Source organism: Hyperolius riggenbachi, chromosome 2, assembly GCF_040937935.1.
Source record: "Hyperolius riggenbachi isolate aHypRig1 chromosome 2, aHypRig1.pri, whole genome shotgun sequence".
Classification (NCBI taxonomy): Eukaryota; Metazoa; Chordata; class Amphibia; order Anura; family Hyperoliidae; genus Hyperolius; species Hyperolius riggenbachi.
Window position 1 is genome coordinate 466,667,169 of NC_090647.1, and position 12,679 is coordinate 466,679,847.

The following is a 12,679-nucleotide window of genomic DNA, read 5'->3' on the forward strand; positions in this document are numbered from 1 at the left end:
GACTTGGGCTCCAAAGATGGGTTCCCTACATCTCTGCAAACCAGAGTTACAGGGCTCCAAATTTGGTAAAATCCCCCATAGCCTTTCATTGGGCCTCCTATTTACAGTTCCAAAATCTCACATCTTTTCAAAGGGCAATTACTCAGCAGTGGCAAATTTTCAAGCATTGTAGGGACCCTTAGGGGGAACATGACTGGTGAGTTTCGGGCCCCTAGGCCGAAGAGGTCATAGCCTAGGGTCACAAAAACCTGTTTATTTGGGCTATTTCAATGGTAGTGATGGTGGCGTACATAAATCTCAGCCATGGCCGTTAGCAAAGTCTGAATCTCACGAAATGTCTCATGCAGGTAGAAGACATATTGTTAGACTTGGATTCCAAAGATGGGGTCCCTACATCTCTGCAAACCAGAGTTACAGGGGTCCAAAATTGGTAAAATCCCCCATAGGCTTTCATTGGGCCTCCTATTTACCGTTCCAAAATCTCACACCATTTCAAAGGGCAATGGCTCAGCAGTGGCAAAACTCACCAGTCATGATCCCCCTAAGGGTCCCTACAATGCTAGAAAATTTGGTGCTGCTGAGCCATTGCCCTTTGAAAAGATGTGAGATTTTGGAAAGTGAAATAGGGAGGCAATGAAATCCTATGGGGGATTTTACCAATTTTGGACCCCTGTAACTCTGGTTTGCAGAGATGTAGGGACCCCATCTTTGGAATCCAAGTCTAACAATATGTCTTCTACCTGCATGAGACATTTCGTGAGATTCAGACGTTGCTAACGGCCATTGCTGCGATTTATGTACGTCACCATCACTACCATTGAAATAGCCCAAATAAACAGGTTTTTGTGACCCTAGGCTATGACCTCTTTGGCCTAGGGGCCCGAAACTCACCAGTCATGTTCCCCCTAAGGGTCCCTACAATGCTAGAAAATTTGGTACTGCTGAGCCATTGCCCTTTGAAAAGATGTGAGATTTTGGAAAGTGAAATAGGGAGGCAATGAAATCCTATGGGGGATTTTACCAATTTTGGACCCCTGTAACTCTGGTTTGCAGAGATGTAGGGACCCCATCTTTGGAATCCAAGTCTAACAATATGTCTTCTACCTGCATGAGACATTTCGTGAGATTCAGACGTTGCTAACGGCCATTGGTGCGATTTATGTACGTCACCATCACTACCATTGAAATAGCCCAAATAAACAGGTTTTTGTGACCCTAGGCTATGACCTCTTCGGCCTAGGGGCCCGAAACTCACCAGTCATGTTCCCCCTAAGGGTCCCTACAATGCTAGAAAATTTGGTACTGCTGAGCCATTGCCCTTTGAAAAGATGTGAGATTTTGGAAAGTGAAATAGGGAGGCAATGAAATCCTATGGGGGATTTTACCAATTTTGGACCCCTGTAACTCTGGTTTGCAGAGATGTAGGGACCCCATCTTTGGAATCCAAGTCTAACAATATGTCTTCTACCTGCATGAGACATTTCGTGAGATTCAGACGTTGCTAACGGCCATTGCTGCGATTTATGTACGCCACCATCACTACCATTGAAATAGACCAAATAAACAGGTTTTTGTGACCCTAGGCTATGACCTCTTCGGCCTAGGGGCCCGAAACTCACCAGTCATGTTCCCCCTAAGGGTCCCTACAATGCTAGAAAATTTGGTACTGCTGAGCCATTGCCCTTTGAAAAGATGTGAGATTTTGGAAAGTGAAATAGGGAGGCAATGAAATCCTATGGGGGATTTTACCAATTTTGGACCCCTGTAACTCTGGTTTGCAGAGATGTAGGGACCCCATCTTTGGAATCCAAGTCTAACAATATGTCTTCTACCTGCATGAGACATTTCGTGAGATTCAGACTTTGCTAACGGCCATTGCTGCGATTTATGTACGTCACCATCACTACCATTGAAATAGCCCAAATAAACAGGTTTTTGTGACCCTAGGCTATGACCTCTTCGGCCTAGGGGCCCGAAACTCACCAGTCATGTTCCCCCTAAGGGTCCCTACAATGCTAGAAAATTTGGTACTGCTGAGCCATTGCCCTTTGAAAAGATGTGAGATTTTGGAAAGTGAAATAGGGAGGCAATGAAATCCTATGGGGGATTTTACCAATTTTGGACCCCTGTAACTCTGGTTTGCAGAGATGTAGGGACCCCATCTTTGGAATCCAAGTCTAACAATATGTCTTCTACCTGCATGAGACATTTCGTGAGATTCAGACGTTGCTAACGGCCATTGCTGCGATTTATGTACGCCACCATCACTACCATTGAAATAGCCCAAATAAACAGGTTTTTGTGACCCTAGGCTATGACCTCTTTGGCCTAGGGGCCCGAAACTCACCAGTCATGTTCCCCCTAAGGGTCCCTACAATGCTAGAAAATTTGCCACTGCTGAGTAATTGCCCTTTGAAAAGATGTGAGATTTTGGAACTGTAAATAGGAGGCCCAATGAAAGGCTATGGGGGATTTTACCAAATTTGGAGCCCTGTAACTCTGGTTTGCAGAGATGTAGGGAGCCCAAGTCTAACAATATGTCTTCTACCTGCATGAGACATTTCGTGAGATTCAGACGTTGCTAACGGCCATTGCTGCGATTTATGTACGTCAGACGCGCCACCATTGAAATTGCCCAAATAAACAGGTTTTGTGACCCTAGGCTATGACCTCTTCGGCCTAGGACTGCATTGAACGCGACCCACGCATTGTGCGCATTCTGGAAAACACCAATTACTGGGTTTATACCCTTCTGGATCCACGGTACAAACACAATGTTCCAAAACTGCTTGAAGAAATAGCCAAACAGGTCAAAATGGAAGAATACCAGCAGGCCCTTGTGGAGACTTTAGAGAGGAGATTGACATCCTCCCCCTCCTCTAGCCAGTTGTACGCCGACAGACTGACTTCCGCAAACCCAGGACGACCAGGAGGGCAGCAAACAACACAAGCCGCAGCTAGTGCCCAAAAGGGAATGGTATCGGCAGTGTCCTTGGAGTGGGAAAATTTTCTGACACCCATGCAGCAGCACACAGAACAGCAAGCGTGCAGATCCACCTCCAACACCGATCGCCTGGAGAAGATGGTCAAGGACTACATGTCAGATGGCGTAGCTGTGTTGAACAATCCATCTGCACCCTTCAACTATTGGGTATCGAAGCTAGACACCTGGCACAAACTGGCAATGTACGCAATAGAGGTGCTGGCTTGCCCGGCAGCCAGCGTTATGTCGGAACGCTGTTTCAGTGCTGCCGGAGGCATCGTCACAGATCGGCAGCGTATCCGCCTCTCCACAGAAAATGCAGACCGTCTGACTCAAATTAAAATGAATCAATCCTGGATTGGAAACGACTACGCAACACTCCCGGACCCCAACCAAGTAACATGAACAATGAACATCTGTGATGGGTTAGCGTTTCCGGTCCCTGTTTATTGACCCTCTCATCTGTATTACATTTATGACTGCATGGCGACAAAATGCAAATTGCTATCCGCACGCTTCTTGTCCTCATGCAAGGCCTGGGTTGTTGTGTCTCAAAGCGTGGCCTTCTCCTCCTGCGCCACCCTCCTCCTGTTCCATCACGTGTGCTGCTGCTGGGTTAGCATTACCGGTCCCTTTTCCTGGAACCTCTTATATGTATTACATTTATGACTGCATGCTGACAAAAAGCATGTTACCTGTGCAAAGAAAACAGACATTTCCCGCATTTAAAAGACAGTTTTCCCTTTGAAACTTTAAAATCGATTTTCTCAAAAACTATAAGCTCTTTTTGCTAAAATTTTTTTCCTCTTGTACCCACTCCCAAGGTGCACATACCCTGTAAATTTGGGGTATGTAGCATGTAAGGAGGCTTTACAAAGCACAAAAGTTTGGGTCCCCATTGACTTCCATTATGTTCGGAGTTCGGGTCGAACACCCGAACATCGCGGCCATGTTCGGCCTGTTCGGCCCGAACCCGAACATCTAGATGTTCGCCCAACACTAGTTACGAGAAGCGTTTCTTATGCTGAAACCTGGATATTTAATGTAAATATTGGATATCCTGAATATTTTTTATAGCTATGAGTCGATACAGGTGCTCTTTAAATATGATGTGCATTATGTATGATATTTTGTAACTCCTTTTTCATGCTGTGTTCTGTTTTAGGAAGCAAGCTGTGCCTACACAATTATCCTCATGGCTGTGTTTTGGTGCACAGAGGTCATACCCCTCGCAGTCACTGCCTTATTACCGGTCCTCTTCTTCCCAATGTTTGCAATCCTGGATTCAAAGCAGGTAAAACTTCAAGATGCTTTTACTATATTCTATTATACACCAAATTGATCCTGTCTGATATGGTGAGAAAATATGACCATCTTCCCTTCAGCATAATTTTTATAAAAGGTTTAACACAAAAATATAGCGGCAAGAGAAAATGCATTTTCCTACAGATAAGAACACTCTAAAAAATACAAGATCACGAGAAAGCACATTTTTGCCAAATGCATTCAAGTCAATGGGCATCAGTAAATACATTTTTGCAAAGAAGAAACGTATGAAAACACATTGGGCCCGTCCCAATTCACTTTTTCCCCTAAGATTTCCCCTAAGAGATTATTTTTCATCTTCTGTTTAACATAACTTTCCAGCAATCTGAAATTGAAAAAGTACCAAAAAGTAGGTGAAACAATGCTGTCAAAATTATTCTGAGCATTTCCTTGTTTGCTGGTTGTTAAAGGGCATTTGATTTATAATGTGAAAATATTACCTAAAAGAAAAAAGTGAATTGGATTGGGCCTGTTTTGTTCAAATGCATTGAAGTCTAGGCATGAGGATTAGTGATGTCACGAACCTCCGATTTTCAGTTCGCGAACCCTGTTTGCGAACCTCCGTGAAAGGTTCGGTTCGCGAAAAAGTTCCCGAACCGCAATAGACTTTACTGGGGAGGCAAACTTTGAAAAATAGAAAAAATTCTACCGGCTGGAAAAATGATAGAAAACATGTTTCAAGGGATCTAATACCTGGAGGCAGACATGATTGAGTGAAATACACATCAAAAGTCCCAGGCAAAAAACTAGATTTCACATAAACCCCTATTTTGAGGTCAATTTTCAATTACAGGCCTGCTCTCCTCTCCCTCCTAACTACTCCCTCATCTGCCAGAGAATTATAGTATTTCAAAAGCCAGCTTACATACCGTGGCTGGGAATTGAACCCAGGTCTCACTGTGTGGTGGGCAAGTACCTTAACCGCTGTACCACCAACACTACTAACTGAAGCTAGCCTAGCATGTACCATTTCTGCTCAATCCAAGAGAAAAATGAGACAAGACAAATAACATTTATATCACGCTTTTCTCCTGGCGGACTCAAAGCACCAGAGCTGCAGCCACTAGGGCACACTCTATAGGCAGTAGCAGTGTTAGGAAGACTTGCCTAAGGTCTCCTACTGAATAGGTGCTGGCTCACTGAACAGACAGAGCCGAGATTCAAACCCTGGTCTCCTGTGTCAGAGGCAGAGCCCTTAACCATTACACCTTCCAGCCACTGCTTAAGGATTTGTAGCCAGGTATGGCCTTGCCTTTTGTGTTCAACAGTTGTCCAAAGAGAACCCCAGATAGCCAGGCACTGTACCACCAACACTACATGCTGAAGCCAGCCTAGCATGTACCATTTATGCTCAATCCATTTATGCTCAAAAATACAAGAGAGAATCTACCTGGCTATCTGGGGTTCTCTTTGGACAACTGTTGAACACAAAAGGCAAGGCCATGCCTGGCTACAAATCCTTAAGCAATGGCTGGATGGTGTAATGGTTAAGGGCTCTGTCTCTGACACAGGAGACCAGGTTTGAATCTCGGCTCTGTCTGTTCAGTAAGCCAGCACCTATTCAGTAGGAGACCTTAGGCAAGTCTTCCTAACACTGCTACTGCCTATAGAGTGTGCCTTGGTGGCTGCAGCTCTGGTGCTTTGAGTCCGCCAGGAGAAAAGCATGATATAAATGTTATTTGTCTTGTCTAATTTTTCTCTTGGATTGAGCAGAAATGGTACATGCTAGGCTAGCTTCAGTTAGTAGTGTTGGTGGTACAGCGGTGAAGGTACTTGCCCACCACACAGTGAGACCTGGGTTCAATTCCCAGCCACAGTATGTAAGCTGGCTTTTGAAATACTATAATTCCCTGGCAGATGAGACCCTCCGGTAGGAGGGAATAGGTAGGAGGGTAGAGGGTGTAGGTAGTGAGTAATATACAAGAGCCTAATTAAACTCTCCTTAGCAGAGTGTGTGTAGCATCTGTCCCTTAAGTAATTAGTGTAGGCAGACGAGTGAGTAAAACGGCACAAGGACCTTGCCTTTTATAAGGGGGGGGGGGGGGCTCCAGGCATGAGTGCAGTCTGATTGGCAACAATATGCCTGCTGATTGTGATGTAGAGGGTCAAAGTTTTGCTCCATAGAGCATTATGGGGCGAATCGAACTTCCGCAACAGTTCGCCTTTGCATGGCGAACGCGAACCACCGAAGTTCGCCTGGAACCGTTCGCCGGAGAACCGTTCGCTACATCTCTAATGAGGATACACAATTTCAATGAAATTCTCAGTTTTGCAGAAATGAGTATCTTACATCTTGTGCATTTTGTGTAATTTTGAATCAGGTGAAAACTTAAATTTCAAAAATGACTTTGATGTAAAATTGAGCTCTTCCCTAGGATTAACAGAAGCCATTAGTCACAGGCAGCAACTCTTTAACAATATTTATGGATGAAGAAATAAACATATATTTCCAGTAACTCAAACATGTCAATGCTAGTATTTACACATAATAACCCATAGGCAATTAACTTTTTTCTCCTAGGGCATCATTTTTCAACTTCTATTTTGAATAACTTTTCAGCACTTTGCAAGTACCAAAAATAGGTGAACAAATACAATCAAAATAGGTTAACGTATTCTAATGTCACTATAATAAAGTGACTTAAAAAACGTTTGATAATTTACCTCATGGGTAAAATCTAATTTTGAATTCACTTAGGTGTTATAGATTTATCGAATGTTTTATCGACGATGAAATGATCAATAAATCTATAACACCTTAGGGAATTCAAAATTAGGTTTTACCCATGAGGAAAATTATCAAACGTTTGATAAAGTGTTTGATAAAGCTCTGTGAATTGAGGCCACAGTATGTTTTTTTTTTTTGCCTCCTATGTATAAGGGCTCGTTTCCACTAGTGCGTTACGGAATCGCGGCGAATCACCGCAGGCGAAATCGCATGCGGGTGCGATTCCGCATGCGGTTTCGCATAGGTTAGGGTAATGCGATTTTAACCATGTCACTGCCTGTGTGAATTAACATGGGTACCTATGCGAAATCGCATGCGAATTCGCGGAAAAAACGCATGGGGAAAACGCATGCGATTTCCCTATTAAATATATTGTGTGCGACTCGCCTGCATTTCACACGCAAGCGAATTCTGAGGGCTCTGCCGTGCAGATTTTCCCCGCACACAAAACCGCTCTGCACAATGCACAAGTGGAAACAGGCCCATCCACTTGTATTGGCTGTGCGAATCCGCATGTGGACAACGCATATGGATTCGCTATAGTGGAAACGAGCCCTAACTGTCCCTCTTCTATTGAGCTACTCTATCCAAGTTGTGAATAGCACCCAAGTGATATATATGGGGCCTTGTTCAATTCAGTTTTTCTCCTAAGTTTTCTCCTAGGAGAATTTTAATCTTCAGTTGAAAATCAAGTATTTTCTTGCTTGCTGGTGGCTTAAAAGGCATTTTATTGATAAGGTGCGAGAATATCACCCAGGAGAAAACTCAGTAGAAAAAGGTGAATTGCATGTGGCCCATAGGGCTTGATTCACTAAAGGGTGCTAACCCAGTTAGCACGCCTAAAAGCTTTGCACATGCAAACTAGGGTGCTAAGTAGTTTGCATGGCAAAGCTAATACTGTTCGCGTGCTATTTTAGCGCGCGTAAAAGTTTGCGCGCGTAAAGTATTATGCGCATTAATTCATGTGCAAAATCAGCTGCTTCGCGTGCAAAGTATGCTTATCACACTACTTAGCATGCGAAGCAGCTGATTTTGCACGCAAAGTAGTGCGCATAAAAGTTTACGCGCGCAAAACTTTATGTGCGCTAAACGCGCGAAGAGGCAGTTTGCACGTGGTAAGCGGCTTTTCACTGGCATGCTAACACTTAGCACTCTTGTGAATCAAGCCCATAGTATTAAGTGCAGTACAGACAGGTGGTCCCTCACTCCACAGTCAATTCAATTCACTTTTTCTTCACGTTTCCTCCTAGGTGATATTTTCACATCTTATCAATAAAATGCCTTGTAAGTCATCAAGCAAGAAAATACTCAAAATAATTTTGACAGTACTTTTGTACTTTTATTTGGTACTTTTTAAATTGTAGATTTCTGGTTATTTTAGACAGAAGATGAAAAATTATCTCCTAGGAGAAAAAAAAAGTGAATTGGATCCAATGTCTGTAATCAATTTGATTGGATCTTCTAAAGCTAAGTTTATAAACCAACAGGCAGCAGTTTCGGACAGTCCTTGCCCTCTTAAGCCAAAGTGTGCAAAGCATACAGTCAAGAATTAATACCACAGCTGAAAATGCATTAACAACCATGTGTTCACTGGGGCCCATGCAGCTCCATCACAGTAAGGTCCAGATTAACCTCTAGGTTTGTGTATATGTCAGCAGATTGTGAGCTCCTCTGAGGGCATTCAGTGACATGACTATGTACTGTGATTCACTAAAGGGTGTATTCTGTATTGCAGAAAATGAAAGTGCTATATAACTACCGTATTTTCTGCCGTATAAGACGCACCAAAAAACAGGGGGGAAAAAATATATATATATATATACTAAGCTTGGTGCGTCCATATTCCAGGAGTGTCTTGTAGATGCTCTCCCCAATTGGTGTCCTTCTGTGTCCCCAGTGTGTCCCCTTCTGTCCCTAGTGCCCCCCCTTCTGTCCTCACTGTGTCCCCTTTTGTATGTCCTCAGTAAGTTCTCAGTATGTCCCCATTGTATCCCGTTTTGTTTATAGTATGCCCCCAGTGTGCCCCGTTTTGTCCCCAGTATGTCTCCACTGTGCCCCTGTGTGTGTCTGCTCCCCCTGTGTGGTCTGCCCTCCCACTTTTTTCTCTGCTCCCCCCTCCCTCCATGGGGATTGCAGATCTCCTTCTCTTCTCTTTTATAGTGATCATTGCCATAACTACTGTATGTACTCTGTAAAAACCAATGCAGAAGATAACAGTGTTTTATATACAGAATAATGATATTAATAATGATGGTATGGTAGGGTTTTCTATTTACCATTTAAATGTCTACAATTTTTTTAAATCTGTGACTGCTGAATGAGGAGCAGTGATAATTGCTTTTAGCCCAATCACATATGAGACATAATGAATAGGTAGAAAGAACATGCTACATTAATACAGTGCTTACTGATTACAGCCTAGTTTCACATACTTTTATGTTATTGACACTTTTTGGCTCCACCCATAATCTGTTATGACTACCCCCACTCACATGGGGCCTCCTACCTATATTCTGCACAGGGGCCCATTGTTGGCTTTGTCAGCCACTGCGTATGACAGTTTTGCTTTGTGTTTTCCTAGGTGTGCATGCAGTACCTGAAGGACACCAACATGCTGTTTGTGGGAGGATTAATAGTGGCTACTGCTGTGGAACACTGGAACCTACACAAGAGGATAGCACTGAAGGTTCTGCTTATTGTTGGTGTTAGACCACCTCTGTAAGGCTTTTATTATGGTGCTATTTCTATTATCACAGTTGCCATGTCTTTACATTTTTATTATCGGTTAATTCTGTCATGCAAAACAGAAATGTGCCTTCTTAAAATAGAAGGTATTTGCGATTATTCAGGTTGGAGTGAGCCTATGAAGTCTCCCACAATGCATCACTGCTGAATATGCAAATTGTCCCATTGTTGTCTCTGAAAGCTAAACATGCCTCCAGTTTAACTTTCAGGGACAACAAAGGGTTGATTTGCATATTTGGCACTGATGCATTGTGGGAGACATCATATGCTCGCTCAATCTGAATATTCACAAATACCTTGTGTATTAAGAAGGCAAATTTTTGTTTTGCATAGCGTTTTAGTAAGAGTGCTTTTTCGGTCATTCTTAGCCCTTTACACACTCCTAGGAGTTCTGGCTCACCATGAGCTTGCTGGACAATCTTTAACTCTGTCATTATAATATTGTATTCTTAGATAGTAACCTAAGTGCATAACACAAGTGCAGACATGAGTCCGCATTCAGTGTGCAGCAGAAAGCATGCAAAATATGGTACCTGCTTTTACACTGTATATTCAAAGCTTGTCCTGTGTACCAAGTGAACCCCAAACCTAGGCATAAACATAATGCTCTGGACTGTGTCTTACCTCTATATTGTTGACCTGATGAAGCTGGATGGACCCACAAAACGCATTGTCTTTGTGTCCAATAAATATTTGCATCTCTCTTATTTGTATATCTCTTATTCCTCATTCAGAGGTAAGAATATTTATTTTATCCCTTCAACATTTTACATTTTACAACATTTTACCTGTTACAACATTTAGGTCTTTCCCTATAATTAGGGTTCCCCACTGGTATTTATATCCAGTGGCCTTGATTTTTGTTTTACTTTTTCTGGAGAGCAACCATCAACACTAGAAAAAAGAATCCTGACTGAATCTACATGGAAATGGAATTCTCCACGTGCCCTATATGGTGGTCACTATTTAGCAACCCACCTTTATAAGTAGCACTCTCTATGTTCAATATCCAAGTGGTATAACTACTACACTATATTGGCACTCCTGTTCTCTTTTTTCTTCTGGTCTGGGAGCCTACTTTTTAGGTTTCTCCACCAGAAACATCCACTGTACTTTTAAGTGAACCTGATGAACATAACATGACCGAAAAAAACAAACGTATGGTTCTGTACCTTCCAATATACTTCAACTTCCATTGATATCTGTTGGCTTCTTTCTCCCTCCGTTCTCGGTATTGGGTTCAGTTTTACCAGCAGTTCCATTTGGCCAGCAGTTGTATACGTGCTCCCAGAGGATGCTATCTTGGCATCTTCTCCCATACCTCTCTTGTCCCTAGCCATGTTCCCACAGCTTTCCATTCCAAGTGCACATGTGCTTTATCTTCTAGAACAGTTCAGTTCATGAACAGAGGTGCATGGAATGTGCAGTATTGTGCATGCGCAGTAAGAGAACTTGCTCGTGCATGCAACATTTGAAGGCGTGCCTGAGTGTTCACATGTTCAGGGGAGTAGTGCAGGTATTTGTTACTATGAATAAGCAACATGAGGATGGATTCCTGCAAAAAAAGCAATAGATGGTGGCTGTACTGTCTTATTGGCATTGTTTTTATTGGTGGATCCATGTTTGCTTTAAAAGAATACGAAGGTGAAAATAAACTGATGAGATAAACATGTTTTTGTACAGTGCCAAGCATGCCAATAACTATGCTGTGTACCTTTTTTTCTTTCAAGGCCTAAAAGCGTTAACATTCAGCTATGCAACTGACAGTTTCTCTCCAGTTGGGACCCAGCCAGATTATAGCGTAACCCTCACTGACTAGAAATTTCATCCATAACAATCTTTCCTGGCAAAACACTTCTTCTGAGTGCAGGGGATAGATAAGAAAGGTCAATAGTTTGTATATTTTAGCTCTGGCATACTTGAAAGACTGTGTCGTTGAGCAGAGATAATAAAACAGAGATATTTTAATGAAAAATAAATGAATATGGTAAAAAAAAAAAAAAAAGCAATTTTATTCATTATGTAATTTTCACTACTGTTCCTCTTCAAATGAAAATGTTTTTTTTGTCTCAACTTAAAATATTTTGGGTGCATGATACAAATGAAAATATTTATTTGTTGACGTTTTCTTCTGTGAATTAAAATACTGCATTATACATTGCTTAGGCTGTCAGTAGTTGTTCATGTAATTCAGCATACATGCCCATAATGTACTCTTTGCGTTATACCTAGGCTCATGTTGGGCTTCATGGGAGTCACAGCCTTCCTGTCTATGTGGATAAGCAATACTGCGACCACAGCCATGATGGTTCCTATTGTGCAGGCGGTCCTCAGTCAGCTCAGTAACACTGAGTATGAGTCTTCTATTTTGGATTCAGATGGACAGATTAACCCAGCAATGCAACTGGATGAGAAGAATGCTATCCCTATGACAGAAGTAGCAAGTAAGATCTATTTGATTTTAGCAGTAGCTTTGGCTGATAGCTTTACTGTTCTTGACAATGCTTTCATTTCTCTTAAGAATATGAAACAGATTTCCTGGCCCAAAAACCAAGGGAAGCAATTATGGCTACAACAGGGTTCAAAGTCTAGAACTGTCTCCAGCAAAGTATGTGATGATAGCTGGAGTGCCAGAAAGAGTAATGAAAGGAGCCAGGCCTAAAGAGTGACATCATGTGCTGTCAGGTGACTGGAGATGTAACAGCAGCCTCCCAACAGATTCTTGTAATAGCCAGAATGATTATCAGTACCAAAGTACTGATTCTTTTTTTTTCATTTGCAATTTAACTTGTACATACTTCAAAGAGACTTAAAATATCTGTGATAACTTAACCAGATGAGAAGAAATTAGAATGCATGATACTATTAAATGGTGGGTATCTGTTGTAACCATTGCA

The 12,679-nt window shown here is 42.3% G+C and overlaps 1 protein-coding gene across 4 annotated transcripts in view; it reads left to right on the forward strand.

The window, feature by feature from the left end:
• LOC137547042 (Na(+)/citrate cotransporter-like) overlaps window positions 1-12,679 on the forward strand; it is a 147,464-nt gene that overhangs the window by 69,689 nt on the left and 65,096 nt on the right. For all 4 annotated transcript variants that reach the window (XM_068270179.1, XM_068270181.1, XM_068270178.1 and 1 more), the window contains 3 exons: window positions 4,149-4,277; window positions 9,619-9,755; window positions 12,015-12,226. In XM_068270179.1, the coding sequence (XP_068126280.1) occupies window positions 4,149-4,277; window positions 9,619-9,755; window positions 12,015-12,226 (478 nt within the window). The remainder of the gene's footprint in view (window positions 1-4,148; window positions 4,278-9,618; window positions 9,756-12,014; window positions 12,227-12,679) is intronic.